The 17,908-nt window shown below is 38.1% G+C and overlaps 1 protein-coding gene across 4 annotated transcripts in view; it reads left to right on the forward strand.

Annotated features, from left to right (window-relative positions):
* FAM172A (family with sequence similarity 172 member A) overlaps window positions 1–17,908 on the forward strand; it is a 250,086-nt gene that overhangs the window by 23,492 nt on the left and 208,686 nt on the right. For all 4 annotated transcript variants that reach the window (XM_041422212.1, XM_041422213.1, XM_041422214.1 and 1 more), the window contains exons 3-4: window positions 720–821; window positions 3,394–3,494. In XM_041422212.1, the coding sequence (XP_041278146.1) occupies window positions 720–821; window positions 3,394–3,494 (203 nt within the window). The remainder of the gene's footprint in view (window positions 1–719; window positions 822–3,393; window positions 3,495–17,908) is intronic.

Here is a 17,908-nt window from a genome sequence, read left to right on the forward strand (position 1 = left end):
TCTGGTTAAATGTAAATCCTTAAATGTAGGGTAAAGAATGTAGATTATGCTAATTTTAGTGTACATGCACTAGTGACTGTATGTAGGCTGTATATAGGCTGTAGCCTACATACACAGAAAAGGATGTGTATGCCATGGCTTGCTATAAAGTGGATGGGAGTTTCTCTACCTTGAGAGCTATTAATGGGGGTGGTTGAGAGGAGGATTCAGGCCTAACAGTCTGGGTATCAAAGGAGGGGCTGACGGCTGGTGTGTTCACACATCTGGTAAATGCCAGTGAGATGATGTGCTCAGATAATCTGAACTCCTCAAGAAGGCAATCAAGACACTATCAATCATTTGAAACTGAAGCTAGAGAACTTTATGTTGAAACCATGGTGCGTACCTCAGAGACTTATTTTCTAACACTGAGGTAATGAATCATTGAAACAAATTGCTGTGTCTTTGGTGACTTCCCTTTCTCTGGACATTTTTAGATTAATATGGAAATAAATAGGTACGTAAATAAATAAGTAAATAAATGAGTATGTATACAGGCAAAAACGTCCAGCTTTTGAAATCTGAACAAGATTTCCCATAACAGTGTCCTGTGTTTAGTAATACTGGGATATTCTTCTGCCTGTAAGATCTACAAATATTAGCAGACACATTTTTTTAGTGTTACAAAGGAAATAAAAGAGACAGCATGCATTATGTATTTTTTTCTTTTACTTTTTTAGATTTATTGTCTAGAATAGACTTGGATGAACTAATGAAAAAAGATGAGCCACCACTTGAATTTCCTGATACTTTGGAAGGATTTGAGTACATTTTTAATGAAAGTAAGTTATATGTGCTTTGTAAAGACCATATGTAGAATAATGTTGAGCGGTTATCAGAAGTTGAATTATACCTTATAAGTCCCTATTAAAATTTCACACTTTCCTGTTAGGATTGAAATTTTAAACTTTAGTGTTGATAGACTTGTAAATCTAAGACCTGTTTTTTATTTCATACAATCATCACAAAAATCCCTCATTTCATACAATGTTGTGGAGTTGTATTGGGCCTATTTTATGACTTCCTGTTTTCTTTTGTAAAAGTGTTGATACAAAATTCTGAAAGTAATTTCTGTAGCATTTAAAATTCGATTTAAAGATTGGTCATTCATTTAAGGAATGTTTTATTTCCTGATTAATTTTTATGGCTACAGAAGAAGTTGTTTTTCAGATGGTAATTTGTCCCAGCTATGCCATTAATACCAACAGGAAAACACCTATGTGTGTTGATAGAAGAATAAGCAATGTGATAGACTGTCTCTTCTGGTGTGGAACATAATTTTGCATTGCAGCCAAGTGTGTGATGCCTGCAAGCAAGTACTTCCAGCTAGCTCAGTCTCTGTGTTAAATGACTTAGTATTTATAATTTCCAGTGCTTGCATTTTAAAATGCAGGTAAGAGATGAGCCTCTGAGCTAACGTAATACCAGACTGCAGGAAGTGACTCTTTCAAGACTGTTTAAAACCTGTAGAACAAATGGGAATGTTTACGATTTTACTTCTTTGCAGTGCCTGCTCTGTGAACAGAGGAACTTTAGTTTCTAAATCTGCCTGTTTTGCATCTTCCACTTTTAAAGGGAAAAAAGAAAAGAGCTTTCCTTTAAATGATAGTCATTTATGCAACACTTAGCTTTTTAATACCCTGATGGCTTTCACAGGTAGGTACTTAGAGACTAAAAGTGTCATGAAAGTGATGCTCTTTCTTTGATGGAAGGAGTTCAGCTCTGTCACTTTTCAGCTCCTTATTTTTAGATCTGCACAGCGTCTACTGTCTTCCTTACTGACTTCAGAGTTAATAGTTCATATGTGGCTGATAAAAAGGGCTGAAATTTGAATTTTGGGGAATGAATTATGTTACTGAATATTCCATTACTAAACCTCACAGCCTGAGTGATTTCTTTAGAATGGAGGAAAACCTATTACATATGCTAAGGGTCAGCAAAGCAAAAAAGTCACCATTTTGCTTTTGTACATTTAATTCAAATGTTTAGTCGTGTATTTTTGTGTCTTAATCTTACTTCTTTTTATGGTGGAAAAGTACAGAAGTTTGTTAGATTATTTAAATCTGAATAAGGCAGGGGTTCCACAAAGTCAGAGGAATATCAGCAGATATTTGTTACTTGTGGTGAGAGCCAGTTCATGTGCTGTTGAATGGCATATTTGAAGAGTATGTATCTGAGAAGGAGCAGCTGAAAGTAAAGGTAATATGAAAAATGTGAGAAGGAGGATGCTTGAACCCAACATTGGGATAGGAAACTGGAGAACTACTTCCATAGTATCTAGTACATGAGGTAAGGCAGGTCTAGAAAAAAAGTTAAATGAGCAGATAAGCATAACTATTATAGACACCAGATCTTAAATATTTTATTTAGAGCATCAGGAAATAAAGTTTAAAAGTTCTGTAAATACATCAACCAAGCGTTTTTTTTCTATTCAAGAGGAAACATTACAGAGAAACCTTTGTTTCAGCATTCAAAGTTTACTTGCACATATGACTGTTTTTAGTGTTTCACTTATATACTGCAGTTTTCTAATGCTCTGAGATCATCACTTGTGTTTTTTCTGATAGGCTGAAACATTGTTGGTAAAATATTTGTTCTTGTAGTTTGCTTTCTACTGGTTGCTATTTTATTATTATCATTGTTTTAACACAGCCTGTGTGTTCACAAGTGGTCGGATTTGCTGTTAACTTTGGCTATAAACAAGGCCAACTACAGGAAGTTAAGATGAGAGCAAAAGTAGCATGTGGTTTTGCTCTAAACAAGCATTCTGCTTTATTCTACTGTTGTCATCTCAGTGTACCCTAAATCTAGGAGGTCTTCCTTGATTTCATCTTGGAGTTAAGATATTTTTCCTAACTGTGGACATGGTTCTTTTCTGATTGGCATAGAAAGTTGTTAGGCTTGAAGAAAAATCTTTCCCTTACTTCCAGCTTCCAGCCCCTTATGTATTTGCATTTCTTTACAATGCAGTTAGTTTTGAAGTAGAGGATTTGTAGCTACAATTCAATCACCTGCAGATCAAATATTAACTGCTAATGTTTACATTTCACTGTTAATTCATAGCAGTTGAGACGTAAATATGTTTTGTGAAGTACTCTGGCATTTGATATCTGTGTGCAGTTTCGCTGTCATAATTTCTGTTTAGCTTAATCTAGCGGTATATATGATAAAATGCAAGTGCAATTTTTTATGCTACATTTTTTTTCTGTTAAAAAACCTATAGCCAAAAATGAGGAGGAATTCATAATAGCTTGATTTTTAGATATAGACGTATGTTTAAATTTTTAGCAATTGAGTGTGTCTTACTTTTAATGAAGAAGGACATTAACTGTAATGATTTTGTTTCTTTTACAGAAGGGCAATTAAGACACATTAAAACTGGGGAGCCATTTGTTTTTAATTATCGTGAAGATTTGCATAGGTGGAACCAAAAGCGCTATGAAGCCCTTGGAGAGGTACATAATTTGTGTGTGTGCATGCATGTATATGTATCTCTGTGTGTAGCATTTAAATATATGGACACATTTAATATGTGTGTGTATGTTTGTGTATATGTGTACATATACATATATGTGGATGTATATATGTGTGTATGTGTTCATGTGCTATGGGTTTTGTTCTACCTGTTTCTCTGTAGAAGTGATATTTTTGCATACATTAATAAAATTTTAGTGTGGTTCCAGTCATTTAATAGAAAGTATTTCAGGATTTACTGCATATTAATGCTCTAACAGTAATTTCTATTGTTTGCTGTATAGCTTAGGGTGTGATTTAGGTTACTGTTTGACTTTAGTATATCTTCATAATAGAATATAATCTACCTACATAAGTCAGAATATTATACAGTGCAGTATTTTTTTTAACCTTAGTCACTTCATGGATTACAAAGCTGTGACAATTTTCTTTTTGGCTGAAGATAAATGCATTGGTTGATTTTTTCATGTTACCAGGAGATAACAGAAAACACTAAATAAAACAGAAATCTGAAGAATGAATTGGTTATCTGTTAGTGTATTACATATTTGGATGCTATTGGTACTTCGTAGGTGGTTCTGCCCCCCATAGCTACCTGCTCACTCCTCACTGTGGAACAGGGGAGAGAATCAGAAGGGTAGAAGTGAAAAATTCACAGGCTGAGTTACAGTTTAATAGGTAAAGTAAAAGCTGTGCACACAAGCTGTGCACACAATAAGAAATCAATTCACTTTACATCAGCAGGCAGATGTATAGCCATCTGCAGCAAATCAGGGCCTGTTCGTGCATAATGGTGCCTTAGGAAGAAAAGTGCCTTATCCATACAATCCCGGAATGGGTTTGGGTTGAAAGGGACCTTAAATATCATCTAGTTCCCATAGGCAGGGACACCTTCTACTACGTGAGGTTACTTGAAGCCCTGACCTTGAAGGCTGATAGGGATGGGGCATCCCCACCTTCTCTGGGCAAAGTCTTCCAGTGCCTCACCACCCTCACAGTCAAGAATTTCTTCCTAACATCAAACCTGCTTTTGCTAGGTTTGAAGCTATTGCCCTTTGTCCTATCACTCCATGTTCTTGTCAGTAGTCCCTCTCCAGCTCTCTTGTAGCCCCTTTACTGGAAGCTGCTGTAATGTCTCCCTGGAAATGTCTATTCTCTGGATTGAGCAACCCAAACTCACTCAGCCTGTGCTCATAGGAGAGGTGCACCAGCCCTCTGGGGGTGCTCTGTGCTTGCTTGCTCAGCCGCTGTTTCATTTGTGTGTCAGCCTGGATTCGCTGCTGGAGCTGCTCAGCTGTTTGTCCTGCCAGAGCTTTGTTACCAGGAATTTATGAAGCTTGCTTTTTACCTTCTCCTCTTCATTCCTGCAAAGAACTGTGGCAGTGAGTAGAAAGTGAATGGGACTATTGCAGTTGCTTCTCACATCTTTTCACTTTGTGTACTTTTCTAAAAAAAGGGATAGTGCTGTGTCTTGATACACATTTCTTCTGAGAGGAAATACTGTTGCATGGCCTGTATGTATGGATGTTTGTGTGTGTCTACATTGTTCAAATATTCCCATTTTCCAAATAAGTGAGTTGGACAGGACATGACTAAAGATCAGCATGGGCCTCCTGTGCCACCACACTTTCCTGTGCATATTTGGAAATACACAGCAAATTTCACATTCTGTGCATCTGAAAAATGTGTGTAAATATCTTCAACACACAGGTATGAAAAACTTTTTGTGATTTTTTGGTGTACTTGTTCTGGGACCAGGGATCTTATATCTGTGATCTGTCTTGTGTGTTTTGCCTTAGTTATAGTCATTCTCCATGTTCCAGTTTGAATGATCTTTGAAAATTCACTTTGTTTATATTGGTAGATAAAGGACAAGGAAGGCTTAAGGTCAGGTATCTGACAGAGAATTGTTTTAAGTTGTCTGTTTTGTTTTTTTAGAGAAAAAAAAAAAACAACCTCATTTGTGTTTCAGTTTTTTTCTATTAGGTGCTCGGTACACATAATTGTTCCCACAAGCCCCAAATTTATAGATGTTCCATTGTCTGCTTTTGATGTAGTTATTTGGGAACACAGGAGATGCTGATCCTTGGCATTTATTCACATAACTAAAATCTCGTTTTTTGTCCTAAATTAGTGAGTCACTGATGCAAACATGGAATAATACTGGAGTGGTATATCATCCTCTGATAATCTGTTTTGTAGTCTAAGGTAAAGATGTGTTTAGCAAACTGTGGTAGCTTAAGAAGCAGTCACTCAAATGATATGTAAAATGATGTAGTAAAATCTGGCCTTAGGCCTTTGCTTTGAAACATTATCCTTTGGTTGTAGGAGTTCTTTAATGTGCATTTAGGATTCAGTTATGTAGCTTGTCATCCAGTGAGATGATGAAGTAGCTATATTTGTATCACTGAACAAAATTGTTTTATGTGTTCGGTGTTTCCATTGTTAGCTCAGTCATTGCTTGCTGGTTTTCTGATTTTTAAAGGATATATACATCCTGAACAAAACCACTTTTTTACTGTGCATATACATATATATATATTAAAACCAGTAATATATATATGTGTATGTATGTATGTTGTGGGGTGTTTTTAATGTGTTTTACTGATTTTAAGAGGTGAGTGTACTCCCTGGCCTTATAGTACCAGCATCATTCTCCTTTTCTTGGAGCATTAATTTCAGTTTGGTTCTCCATGGGGTTTTTTTTTGCTAATAAAAGTCATGAAGATACTGTCTGTGATGTTCTGCCATTTTTCTGATTGTGTGGAAATGGGTTCTTCAAAAATCAAAGTGGTTTGCCTACATCTCCTCTCCTTACATCTTTTTATTGTTCATTCACTGATCAGTTATTTCAGGCACACAATTTTTTTCTGCAGCTTTTTGATATGTGTTGTTAATAGATAATTTAGTGAACTGTTAATAATTTTGTGATTCTGGTTCAGTCGTTGCTATTTTGTAGAGAGCATCTCTATTTGCTTTTTAAAAATTAAAATGGCAGCAGAAGTGCATAGAACATAGTGTTGCAGCTGCTTTGAACTGATGATTAATCCATGTGGCAAATTTTAAGTATGATTGAGAAAAATTTTGACAACAGCTTAATTGTTGCAGACTTTAAGTGACTTTCTACTTTTATACTCATGTAGTATCCAGAGTATCCCTAGCATCAGAAGGTGGTTATTTTCTGTTGCTTTGCATGTATCTTACAGCCTAAAGGCAGTTATAATTTGTTGATTACTTGGACGCCATTGAACACTGGCATTAAAATTTTTGAGAGTGCCTTCACTGATGAAGATACTTTTACCTGTACTGACAGCTTACTTTTCTACCAATGTCTTGGAAAAGCCAAAGAGGATTTGTAAATATGTAGATTATAATGTGGACCATGACATAAATATCTCTGCTGTGATCCTATTCAAGTTAATGCCATGTCTTGTAATTGCAACCTTTCTGACTGCAAAAGTCTGTAGGCAGGTAGGAAAATAATTAAGATGGTTTTTTGCAGTCACCATTGTATAATGTTTTGTATTTATGTAGAACAGATATGTAAAGCAAAGAAATTGAACATTTAAAGCAGAAATTCCTGGTGTCATGTGTGATAAGATAACAGTTAATTTTATGTCATCAGAGAAGTCTTATGCCACTAGAAAAACTGCTTTAAAGTATGTTCACAAGTGTTAGATCCAGCTTATCACAAAGTAGATTGCCATCAAGGTTAATATTTGAGTAGTATGTGTGGCATAACTATGTAAAATTATGACCTTGACAACCCATAATTCAGATGGCTAAGAGTAAAATTGGATTTTTATTTCCAGATCTCCTTTAAGTTAAAGAACAGCTTGGTCTCAACATGATTTAAAAAATAAGCGTTCACCTGCTACTAATTTCCTCCTTGGTTGCAAAGATCATTATATGTTTTGATGACTGAGAGGCTATTTACATAGCACAAATGAAAGCATAGAGCAGCAGAAGAGGACATGTAAGTTAATGAAGAAGGAAGCATTAAGTAGTCTGCATTTGAAAGGGTAGCTTCTTGTATGAATAACCCAAAATCTGATGATAGGCTGCACGTGCACCTGATAGTACTTAAGGTCCAATCTTGCAGCCAAAGCTCATGTGAATAAGCTCAATAGGTCTGATCTTGTGAATAAGGGCTGCAGGATCAAGTTTCAAATAAAATGTGCAGATTATTAGTAGAAATCCTTGCACTCTTAGTTTCAGTTTCTTTGCAGTTTATCACTGAACATTCCAATTTTTTCTCTGGCTAGCAATGCTTTAGTATAATATAAAGTACATGCTTCACAATATGGATCAAGGAAAATTGCTTGTGTACCTAGATTTCTTAAAATTTCTTACAGATTTCTTATTTGCTGTTGGTTATTTAGTGTTTAGAAAAACTCTTAATGAGTCAACAAAATAAATTTATAGTGATGTAACATATTGTTGGATTCCTGAACATTTGCCTTTATGGAATGCCTGCTTGGCTTGGGCTATTGAAGGGGTTTTTCTGTTCAGATATGAGATACCAAATACTTAACAGGTGGAGCATGTGTGAATTGATTTTTTTCAGTGTCTTGTATTACAGCCAAATAAGGGTGAACTTCCATGGAGATAGCAAAAAGGCTCACTAAAACTCCTGTTTCACAGGGAGAGTGAAAGCATCTAATTCAAATATCTCCCGTCCTTATTTTTGAAAATGGTTAATTTCTGTTTTGTGTCATCTCCTTTGATAGTGCTGTTTCTCTGCAGGTTATGCCCAATTTTGGTGGTTTAGGAGTGGTACTCTCCAGTTCAGTGGTTCCACTGAGACGCTCCAAACTGTGTGCTGTTCCCTTCCTTCCCCCTCTCTCTCTTCCTCTGTGATAGAATGGAGGGAGTTGGGAGCCAAAAAAGTAAATATGATGGGTTGACATAAAAACAATTTGCTGGAAAGAGCAGTGAGATAAGAAAACTAGCAGAAACAGCAAAAATATTAATAGCAAGAGTGTACAAAAGCAAAAGAGTGATTTCCATACAGAGGGCTCACTATGGAGGTCTGATCCATGCAGCCAGGCTCCCTTGTTCCAGAAGTGATCCCTTCCCTGTTAATGGAAAATAACAGGGAGGTAGAGAATAACCTCTGGGTACTAGCGATGCTCCTGCTCTGGCTGCTCTGGAAATGAACCCTGTCCTGGCCAGAATCAGGGCCCCCATCTACTAATGATAATTGCAGAATGCTTTTTGCTTTAGGAGAATTTTACAGTGGAGTCAATGTTGCAAAAAATATTTTGAATTGCACCTCTCCTTGAGGTACACATCACATTTCCCCATCCATCTGTATTACCCATGAAATGCACTCAGGTCCTTCAACAAAAATAATTCCCCTGTTGGCTTTGCCTTTGTTGGAGGCCGACTAATCCAAACTGTCACCCCTAACAGATTCCTCATGTGCAAAAAGGTAACTCTGTCCCTTCTGTGGTGCATGGGGGTTTTGATTGGGCAGGGCCAGCTAGACTGGAGCCTGTAGTGTTAACTAACCAGGTAGTCTTCAAATAAATGTAGATCCCAGTGCTTGAAGTTTCCACCACCCATTGCTTTTAATATGGTTTCAATAGTTGATTGTATCATTCCGCTTTCCCAGAGGCTGGTGCATGACAGGGAATATGATACCCACTCAATACCGTGCTCTCTGGCCATGAGGTCTATGACACTATTTTTGAAATCAGTCCCATTGTAGTAATGCCTTTTCCTCAGCTTAAAAAATTGAGAGCCAGACACAGTTAAGGGATAAGAGATTTTTTCCTCGGTACTTTAATAAGAATGCTGTGGTGCACCATTTCATCAAGGTGGGATGTGCCTCAAAGCACACACACGATAGATCACGTATGCAATTTATAGATCTTACAAATTAGCATATCTAACAAAGATGCACCAATGGGAGGCCTGGATGAATGGCATGATATTCCCCCATTCTAGGAATTCCCCCCTGGATAGGCCAAATTTTTAGTTGACAGGATATGTTTTAGAGAAGACCTTAGTTTCCCAAGACAGCATGGGGTTTTTCCAGCCTCCTACTATGAGGCTTTTAGGATGTTTGGTTTCCTGGCCTAACAAAGTACTAGGGCTATGCTAAGTTATCAGACATAGGGAATTATAAGTATGCATGCTAAAAATACTGAAGGTACATGAAAGTAACATAAAAGAAAAGGCAAAAAATCATCTTCACATCAGTAAAATTCCATTTTTTCTGGGGTGCCATGTTGCCACAGGAGTTGCGTTTTGAGGCCCAAGCTGGTGTTCCAGGCAGTGGTGTGAGGCACAGGGTTAGTGTGAGGGCAGTGTAATTAATTAACCTGCCAAACCTTCCACTATTTGTATTTTGACCATCATCCACCACACCACAGGGGCTGTGCCTGTTTGGCCTGCTTGATCAGTGCATGTTTCACAGTTATGGATCATCTGGGAAATAGCGTCTGTCGTTAAATTCACCCCATAGTTAAGCCACGAGCCCATCTGTATTGTTACTTCTCTTCCCTGCTGCCCTGCAGCATCATAGGCCCACCAGCCAGAAGTAATTCACCTTTATGCTCCCAGTTCTGATCCACATCCACCTGTGTGGACAGTTTAATCGTGGCAGCCCAATTCACCTGTCCATTCTTGAAATGCTCTTCAGTAGCCTGACTCCTGCAATGCATGTGCTGCATACATGAAATACTTTTACAGCCAACTTCTCTACCCGAGTAGTGATGTCTTGCCACAGTTCTTCAGCCCAGATGGGTTTACCTCTGTCCTGCCAGTTGGTCTTTTTCCATTGGTGCAGCCACCCCTGCAGTGCATTTACTGTCATCCAGAAGTCAGTGCAGAGGTGCAGCACGGGCCATTTCTCTCATTCAGCAATATCTAAAGCCAGCTGGATGGCTTTCAGCTCTGCGACCTGACTTGATGCACCTTGTCCCTCCATAGCTTCTGTGACTTGTGTGTGGAACCCTGTAGAGCTGCTTTCTGTTTTCAGTGTAGCCCAGCCATACAGTAGGAACCATCAGTGAAGAGATCATACGTCTTTTCATTTTCTGGTAGCTGATTATATGATGGGGACTCATCAGCATGTGTAACTTCCTCCTCCTCTTCTTCTGATGATAATGTATATTTTTTGCCTTTGGGCTGAGTCATGATGAATTCCAAGATCCTTAGGCAGCTGGCATTTGCTGTTTAAGCTTGTGTGATCAGAGTTATCCAATTACGCTACATAATACCAGTGGCATGATGTGTGGAAGGGACTTTTCCTTTGAACACCTCGCCCAGCACTGGCAATCAGCTTGCCAGGAGGAGTTGTGCTTTGGTGCCAATCACACTGAAACAGCTCAAGCCCCTTCATAAGCTGCCAAGATCTTTTTCAGTTGTTGGCCTCAGATGCTTTGTATCCCCAACTGCAGAACCCCAGGGTTCATCCTGTAGTCTCCTCAGGTACTTTTCCAGAGATTCCAGGAAGGACCATTCTCCCTGACTGTAGTATAGGCCACATTTTTCACATCCACTCCTCTTCTGACTGCCTCCAGAGCTACTGCATGAAAAATCTCCTATTTGATTTGATCAAAAGCTTGTCATTCAGGACGCCACTTAAAATCGTCCTTCCTCCAGATCACGTGCTAGAGAGGACTCACAATCTGACTGTAATGTGCAATATGCATCCTCCAAAACCCCTCAGCATCTAAGAAAGCCTGTGTTTTCTTCTTGATGGTTGGCAGGGACATGGCTGCTACTTGGTAGACCATATCCATTGGAATCCAGTGGTGTCGATCTTGCCATTTTACTCCCATAAAAGGAAATTCCTGGACAGGTCCCTTGACCTTACTTTTCTTCACAGCAAAAGCAGCCTTCAGAAAGATTTGGATTATGTTCTCCCCTCTCTCACAAACTTTCTCTGCTGTGTTCCCCAGCAGTGTGGTGGTGTCATCAATGTAAGTGCTCTGGAGCTTCACCCTTTTCCAGTGCAGCCTGGGTCAGTCCAAGGCAAATAGTGGGCCTGGGCTTCCACCCCTGGCACATCCAGTTCCATGTGTACTTCGTGCCCGTCTAGATGCCAGCAAACTGTGGCCTGCACTCATGGCTAAACACATGGAGAAAAACACATTTGCAGTGTCAGTGGTGGCACCACTTTGCTGCCTTGGACTCCAGTTAATACTGAAGTTCCGTCACAACTGGCACAGCAGTGGTCAATGGTGGTGTGACTTTTTTCAGGCTGTGACAGTCCACTTGTCAATCTCCACTACACTTACACACCGGCCATATGGGACTACTAAAGGGTGAGTGAGTCTTGCTGGCCAATCACTGGTTCTTCAGAACCCATCTCATGGCTGGGGTTCACAGAGTCCCGGCTGGAGTAGTGTTATCAATGGTGCACTGCTGTGATAGTGATTGATACCTGTTGTTCTTCAACCCTAGCAGTCCCAGAGCAGAAGGGTCCTCTGAGAGACCAGGCAAGATATTCAGCTGTCTAACTTCCTCTGTCTCCACAGCTCTCCCAAAAGTCTAACAATAGCCTTTTGGGGTCCTTGAAATATCCTCTATTACAACCTGTCCTTGAAGGTGAGGGTAATGCAGGTTCTTGGAACCCTCCTTGGAACTGATTTGAGTGACAGAGTCATCAGTGTTTGTAAGTATATATAAATAAGTTTTATTTTAGAACAGTTTTGTTGTAATGAAAAGCAGATATGTAGCTGATTTAGTTATCATTGTCTTGGTTTAAGACAATTTAAGAGGGACAATCTAAAATGAGGTACCTCTTAATTTAGGCAATAAGGAGAAATTAATATGAGTAGATGTAAGTGAAAAAATATAACAGTTTATTGAAGAAATTGAATAGTGACAGGCAAAAAAAAAAAAGTAACAACTGGTTTTTGTTTGTTTTGGTTTTTTTAATATAAAATATCAGCAGTAGTGTTATGATTTACATGTCAAATGTTCACTATGGAGCTGGACCTGACCCTGTGGCAGCCATGGTACCCTAACCAGAAGAGACCCCTTCTCCCTGCAGGAGAGTCCCCTCCTGATGGCATAGCAATGATGTGAGGTGGTCCCAGCCATGCCCCCTCTAGGCTACTGCAAAAATTAACCCTGTCCTTGCCAGACCAGGACACCCAGCTACTAATGAATATTGCAGAACGTTTTTTGCTTTAGCAAAATTTTCCAGTGGAGTCCATGTCACAAAAAACACTTATGGTTGCAGTGTTTGGACAAAAATATAAAGGTAGGCAGAAGAGAGAGATTAGCCAGGATCTTTAAAATATGTGATGATGTGATCTCATTTCTTACTGTACAGAGAAGAATCTATGTGGAACAGAGACTCTTAGGCATACCAGCGGAAGGAAGAGCCTAAACGAGCCTTATCACTTTATGGATGGCAAAGGAGTTATAAGTGCAATACTTTAGGAATCCATGCCCTATATGTTATAGGTGGTTTTTCATACTGGTTTGATTATTTTCAATTTTTGCTAGATAAGTGAAATAGAAAAATGGGAAACGAGACTTTAAACAAATTAGGTAAAACAAATAAAATTTGGGGCATGATACTGAATTTCTATCTAATAAGCTCTAAGTAATAAGTTTCTAGAAAGTTCCAGTCCTTTTCCCATTTTTGAATCAATGTTTCTGATAATAGAGAAAGTTAGTGGAGGCAGCTGAAAAAAAGTTAAATGTGTGTACAGTCTTTGTAATTTTATGAAGATGTGAGCTTTTAACAGTTTGTTAATTTTCAGCATTTCTTTTTTCTGAGTGAAGTAAATGGACAGCTCGGATTCAGGACTACTTAACAGTACCTACGGAAATTTAAATATGAATCTTCATTACATGCAGTATATTCATTTGCATATGCTAAATCAGCTTTCAAAATCTGGTGTTTGTGAAGACTTTTTAGTGGCATGATTGTCAGATGTGCTTCAGTGAACTCTTCTGGTTTGCAGGCAGCAATTGGCAGTACGTTGGTTCATCAGAGTAACATGGCAGTTCTCGAAAGGTTCAGAGATAGTTTTATAATTATTGTTAGCATAATTTTTGAAAGAAATGATGAGCATCTCATAAACCCAGATGGGAGTTTGTTACGTTGTTGATAAATGTGTTTTACATTTTTTAATTGATAAACAGTGAAAAGCAGAAAAGATACAATAAGGCAGATGGTTGTTTATAAAGCACTTGTAACTTGCTGCAATTCAAAGAATGGTACTAATTGTTAAAAAGAAGACAAAAATTGGAATAGGGGGAGTGTTTCAATGAGTTCATCATGAGCTTTTTAAAAATAAAACCTTCAGCAGCTTTACTTCAATTAGAACCATTCTTGCCATTCTGGGTTTATATGCCAGTTCTTAATAAAAGAACTCAGTTCTTAATAAAATTTTGTACCAGCCATTTTCATGTAGCTGAAATTAAAGCTACAGCTAATCTACCTGCATGTATCTTTTTTTTTTTTTTTTTTTTTTTTTTTTTTTTTTTTTTTTTTTTTTTTTTTTGTGGTTTGGAAAAACCCCAACATTTATTATTTATTGCACAGCAGAATGAAGGTGAATTATCATTTGGCTTATTAATTGTTTCTATTTAAAAAGAATGAGCACAGTAGCAAACTCCAAAATCTAGCAGACATTTTACAGCAAGGAAGTAAAATGGTAGCTAGGTAGCTAGTTGACTTGTTTTCTGTTCAAGGAGTGGTGAAAAAAAACGGTTTTTTGATAACTGTGTGAACAAAATAAATATATATTTAAGTAGTGCTTAGGCAGAACACCAGTCAGTATGTGTGATGAAACAAGTTGGTGCACCTTTCTCTTGTGAGTGTTAGGTCAAGTTTCCATTAGTGATCTTAAAAGTTTCCATGAAAGACAAAGAATTTTCCTGCTTTTTCAGCATGAGCTTTTTGAAAAACAGATATGTAGATTTACTGCCTTCATCTAGAAGCATCTACTGCTTCATTTAGAAGCATCTCTTCTAAAATATTTTGATTTTCAATTGCAGAACTCCAGAAGAACTTGTTCTCTTTCACAGGATTTTCAGCTTTGCAAGACTTCTATGCTTTCTGTATTTTCAACAAGATACCTATACATTTCATTTTTCTGGGGATATTTTTATTAACACTTAGCAGAGCACTGATATTGTCAGTAAAGCTGTATCAGTTGTATCAGTCTTTAATAGAAATAATTTGTTAAGTTGCAAAGTTATATCAGGCTGATCCACTAAAAATGTGTAGAGTGGCTTTACACAGGAACATCCTAACCATTATAATAGCTACAGGTCTATCTGCCTACTCTAGTGGTGGAGCTTCCAGGTGTAAAGGAGATCCTAGATGAAACTTTGGTGAAGTGCAAGAGGTAACCCATGGTAGATGGAGCTAGGCTTACAGGATGGCTGTGAAGCTGACTTCTAGGGTAGAAAATGTGCTGGTTTTCAAGATTTGTAGGGTGGTCATATGTAATTATTCACTTAAGTTTTGTGAAGTTTGTATGAAAACTTTAGAAGAAGCATCATAAATCCTCTGTAGCTGTTACCTAATCCTATGGGAAGGGTTCTGATTGTCAAGACTGTTACAGTCAGAATGTGACATAGACCGAGAGAAGAAAGAACGGTTGTTTTAATCTCTTGCTCCGTAGTTAAATCCAAAAGAATTAATTGCTCTAGGCAATGTTGACCTACTTTTATGGCACTTCAGGATAATATTTAAACTCTGTGAAAAGTTTGAAAGCTGTTCATATGCAGCTGTCTTCTTTCCATTTTTGGTACCAAACATGCTGCTTTCTACATGCTGTCAGGTTTTGACCTTAGCTTTAATTATGGGAAAAGCAGTTTCAAGCTCCTGCTCTGAGTGAAGTAGAAAACTGTTTAAGGAGGCCTTACAACTGCATGTCTCAACACCTTACCCAAGTGCCATTGGTAAGAATCAGAGAAAGGCCATCAAGCCTGATATCGTGGTGCGAGTCTCCTCCAGACCACCAGGATGAAGAGATGGATGAGTTACTATGTAAGCAGCTGGAGGATGTTTCAAGATTGCCAGCGCTTGTTCTTGTAGGAGATTTAACCTGCCAGGCATCTGCTGGGAACTCAACACAGCGGAAAAGAGGCAGTCTAGGGGTTCTTGGAGTTCAAGAGGAGATCTTCTTGTCCCAGATGGTGAGCGAGCCTGCCAGGGGTGAGTTCTGCTAGACCTGCTGTTTGCAAACAGAGAGGAGCTGGTGGGAGATGTGGTGGTCATCTTGAGCACAGCAACCACAAAATTATAAAGTTTGCAATTCTTGGTGAAGTAGGGAGGGGCCTCAACAAAATTTCTAGCCTGTATTTCCAGAGGATGGACTTTGTCCTATTCATGGGATTGATCCAGAAATTTCCCTGAGAAGCAGCCCTTAAAAACAAAGTGGTCCAGGAAAGTGGACATACTTCAAGAAATATATCTTGTAGGTGCAGGAGCAGGCCATCCCTGTGTGCTGAAAGAGAAGCCAGTGGGGAAGAAAACTGGCCTGGCTGAGCAGGGAGTTTTCACAAGAACTCAAGAGGAAAAAAAAAAAAAAAAGGTTGAAAAAGGAGTGGGCAACTCAGGAAGCATTCAAGGATGTTGTTAGGTCATGCAGAAATAAAATCAGAGAGGCAGAAGCTCCATTAGAAGTTAATCTGGCCGCTTCTGTAAAGAATAATAACAAGTGTTTTATAAATACTTTAATAAAAAAAAGGACAAAGGAAAAAACTCCATTCTTTATTGAATGCTAGGGGATGAAAATGGTCACCAAAGATGAGGAAAAGGCTGGTGTATTTCACCTTAGTTTCAGTGTTCAACAGTAAAACTGGTTAGCCTCAGGACAACTGGCCTCGTGAGCTGCTAGACAGGGTCAAGGAGCAGAGTAGATGCCCTGTAATCCAGGAGGAGGTAGGTAGTGACCAGCTGTGCTACACAGAGGTTCACAAATCTGTGGGAAGATGTGGATGCCTAAAGGTTTTTAGCATCAGCAGAAGTTGTATGAGGAGCTTCTGAAGGAGTTGGGGTTGCTTAGGCTGGAGAAAAGGAGTCCTTTTCGGTTAAAAGTAAGTAAATCCTGTTTATTTTGACCCACTAGTATTCTGGAGCACAGAGGCAAAATGGTGAAGACATCTTTCTATGAGAAGAAGGTGTTATTTATAGTTCTGCTCTGGATTTACATAAAATTAATCCTTCAATCCATCTGTGAATATTTATCTGGCCATTTCTGCTGAGCAATGAAAGGTGGCAGAATTAGATGATGCATGACACATCACTGGTTTTTTTGTTCGTGACTGCAAAAGCTGGTGGGCTTTAACTGTGGTAATCTGCTATGTCAGTTGGTTTTCACATGGATTTTTAACCTTTTGAAACTGTAGCACTGCCTCACCACCTTAATAATGGGTTTTTCCATAATAGTTGGAATAATCAGAACTGCACTTGCTTCCAGATCTCTTTTCATAACTCATCTCTACTATGAAATTTAGAGATAAGATAGTTGTAGCTATATAGATAGGACTGGAGTATTGAATTGTATTCATAATCTTCATTTAAATTTGTTCCACTGTTAAACTTTTGAGCTTTTATTAGTTTCCTGTTTTCTTTTGCAATCTTTTAATCATTATGTTTCTTGTCTCACCTTGGGTCACGTGTCTTGGTTTCTGCTGATGTTTAATTGCTTGTAGTGCAGATGCTTGATTGAATCATCTGCTTAGTATTGAGATATATATATATATATATATATGCATATGTATGTATATTTTTTAAAAAAACGGAGCATTTCCATAAGATGGACTTAGTAATTAAGCCATTTCTAAAGCCAAATAATTGTCAAGTGGTTTCTAAAATTAGAGATGCTTCTCTTAAAAAGGAAAAAAAAGGAAAACAAAAAAATAAACCAACAGGTGTCAGCAAAGACCATGTAACAAAACGTTGGGTTAAATCAGATCAACAGTATGTGCTGCACTCATGACAAATCCCTGTTGTCTTTCATTTAATTCTCTCAAAAGACCTTGAGATGTTAGTTGTGATCAGTCAGCTCAAAATACAGAATATCACAAGTGCGTATGAAGATTGAATTGAATTGCTTCCAGTAGAAAACACAAGAAACCACATAGAGATAATGTCAGTTCCGTCTTAATGAATTGTTCTCCCACACTATAATCCAAGTGAGGTCTTTGTGGATTTTTAAAATACCATTGATTTTCTTTCTCTAATTTTTTTCCCTTTTTTAGTCTGCAATGAACTGGGGCTTTAGAAAGTCCATTCAGCTTTCAGGGTCTTTTGTTCTAGAATGGTGATAGTGAAGGTTTTTTTGTGTGTTTGTTTTTTTTGTTTTTGTTTGTTTGTTTGTCCCAGTTCTTAGGTAAGTCTATCAAAGAGCAGTATGTCAAAAAGTTCATTGCATCTCTCATTAGTACGTATTGGCAGGTTTGT

This window comes from Onychostruthus taczanowskii, unplaced genomic scaffold, assembly GCF_017590055.1.
Source record: "Onychostruthus taczanowskii isolate IOZ18803 unplaced genomic scaffold, ASM1759005v1 scaffold72, whole genome shotgun sequence".
NCBI lineage: Eukaryota > Metazoa > Chordata > Aves > Passeriformes > Passeridae > Onychostruthus > Onychostruthus taczanowskii.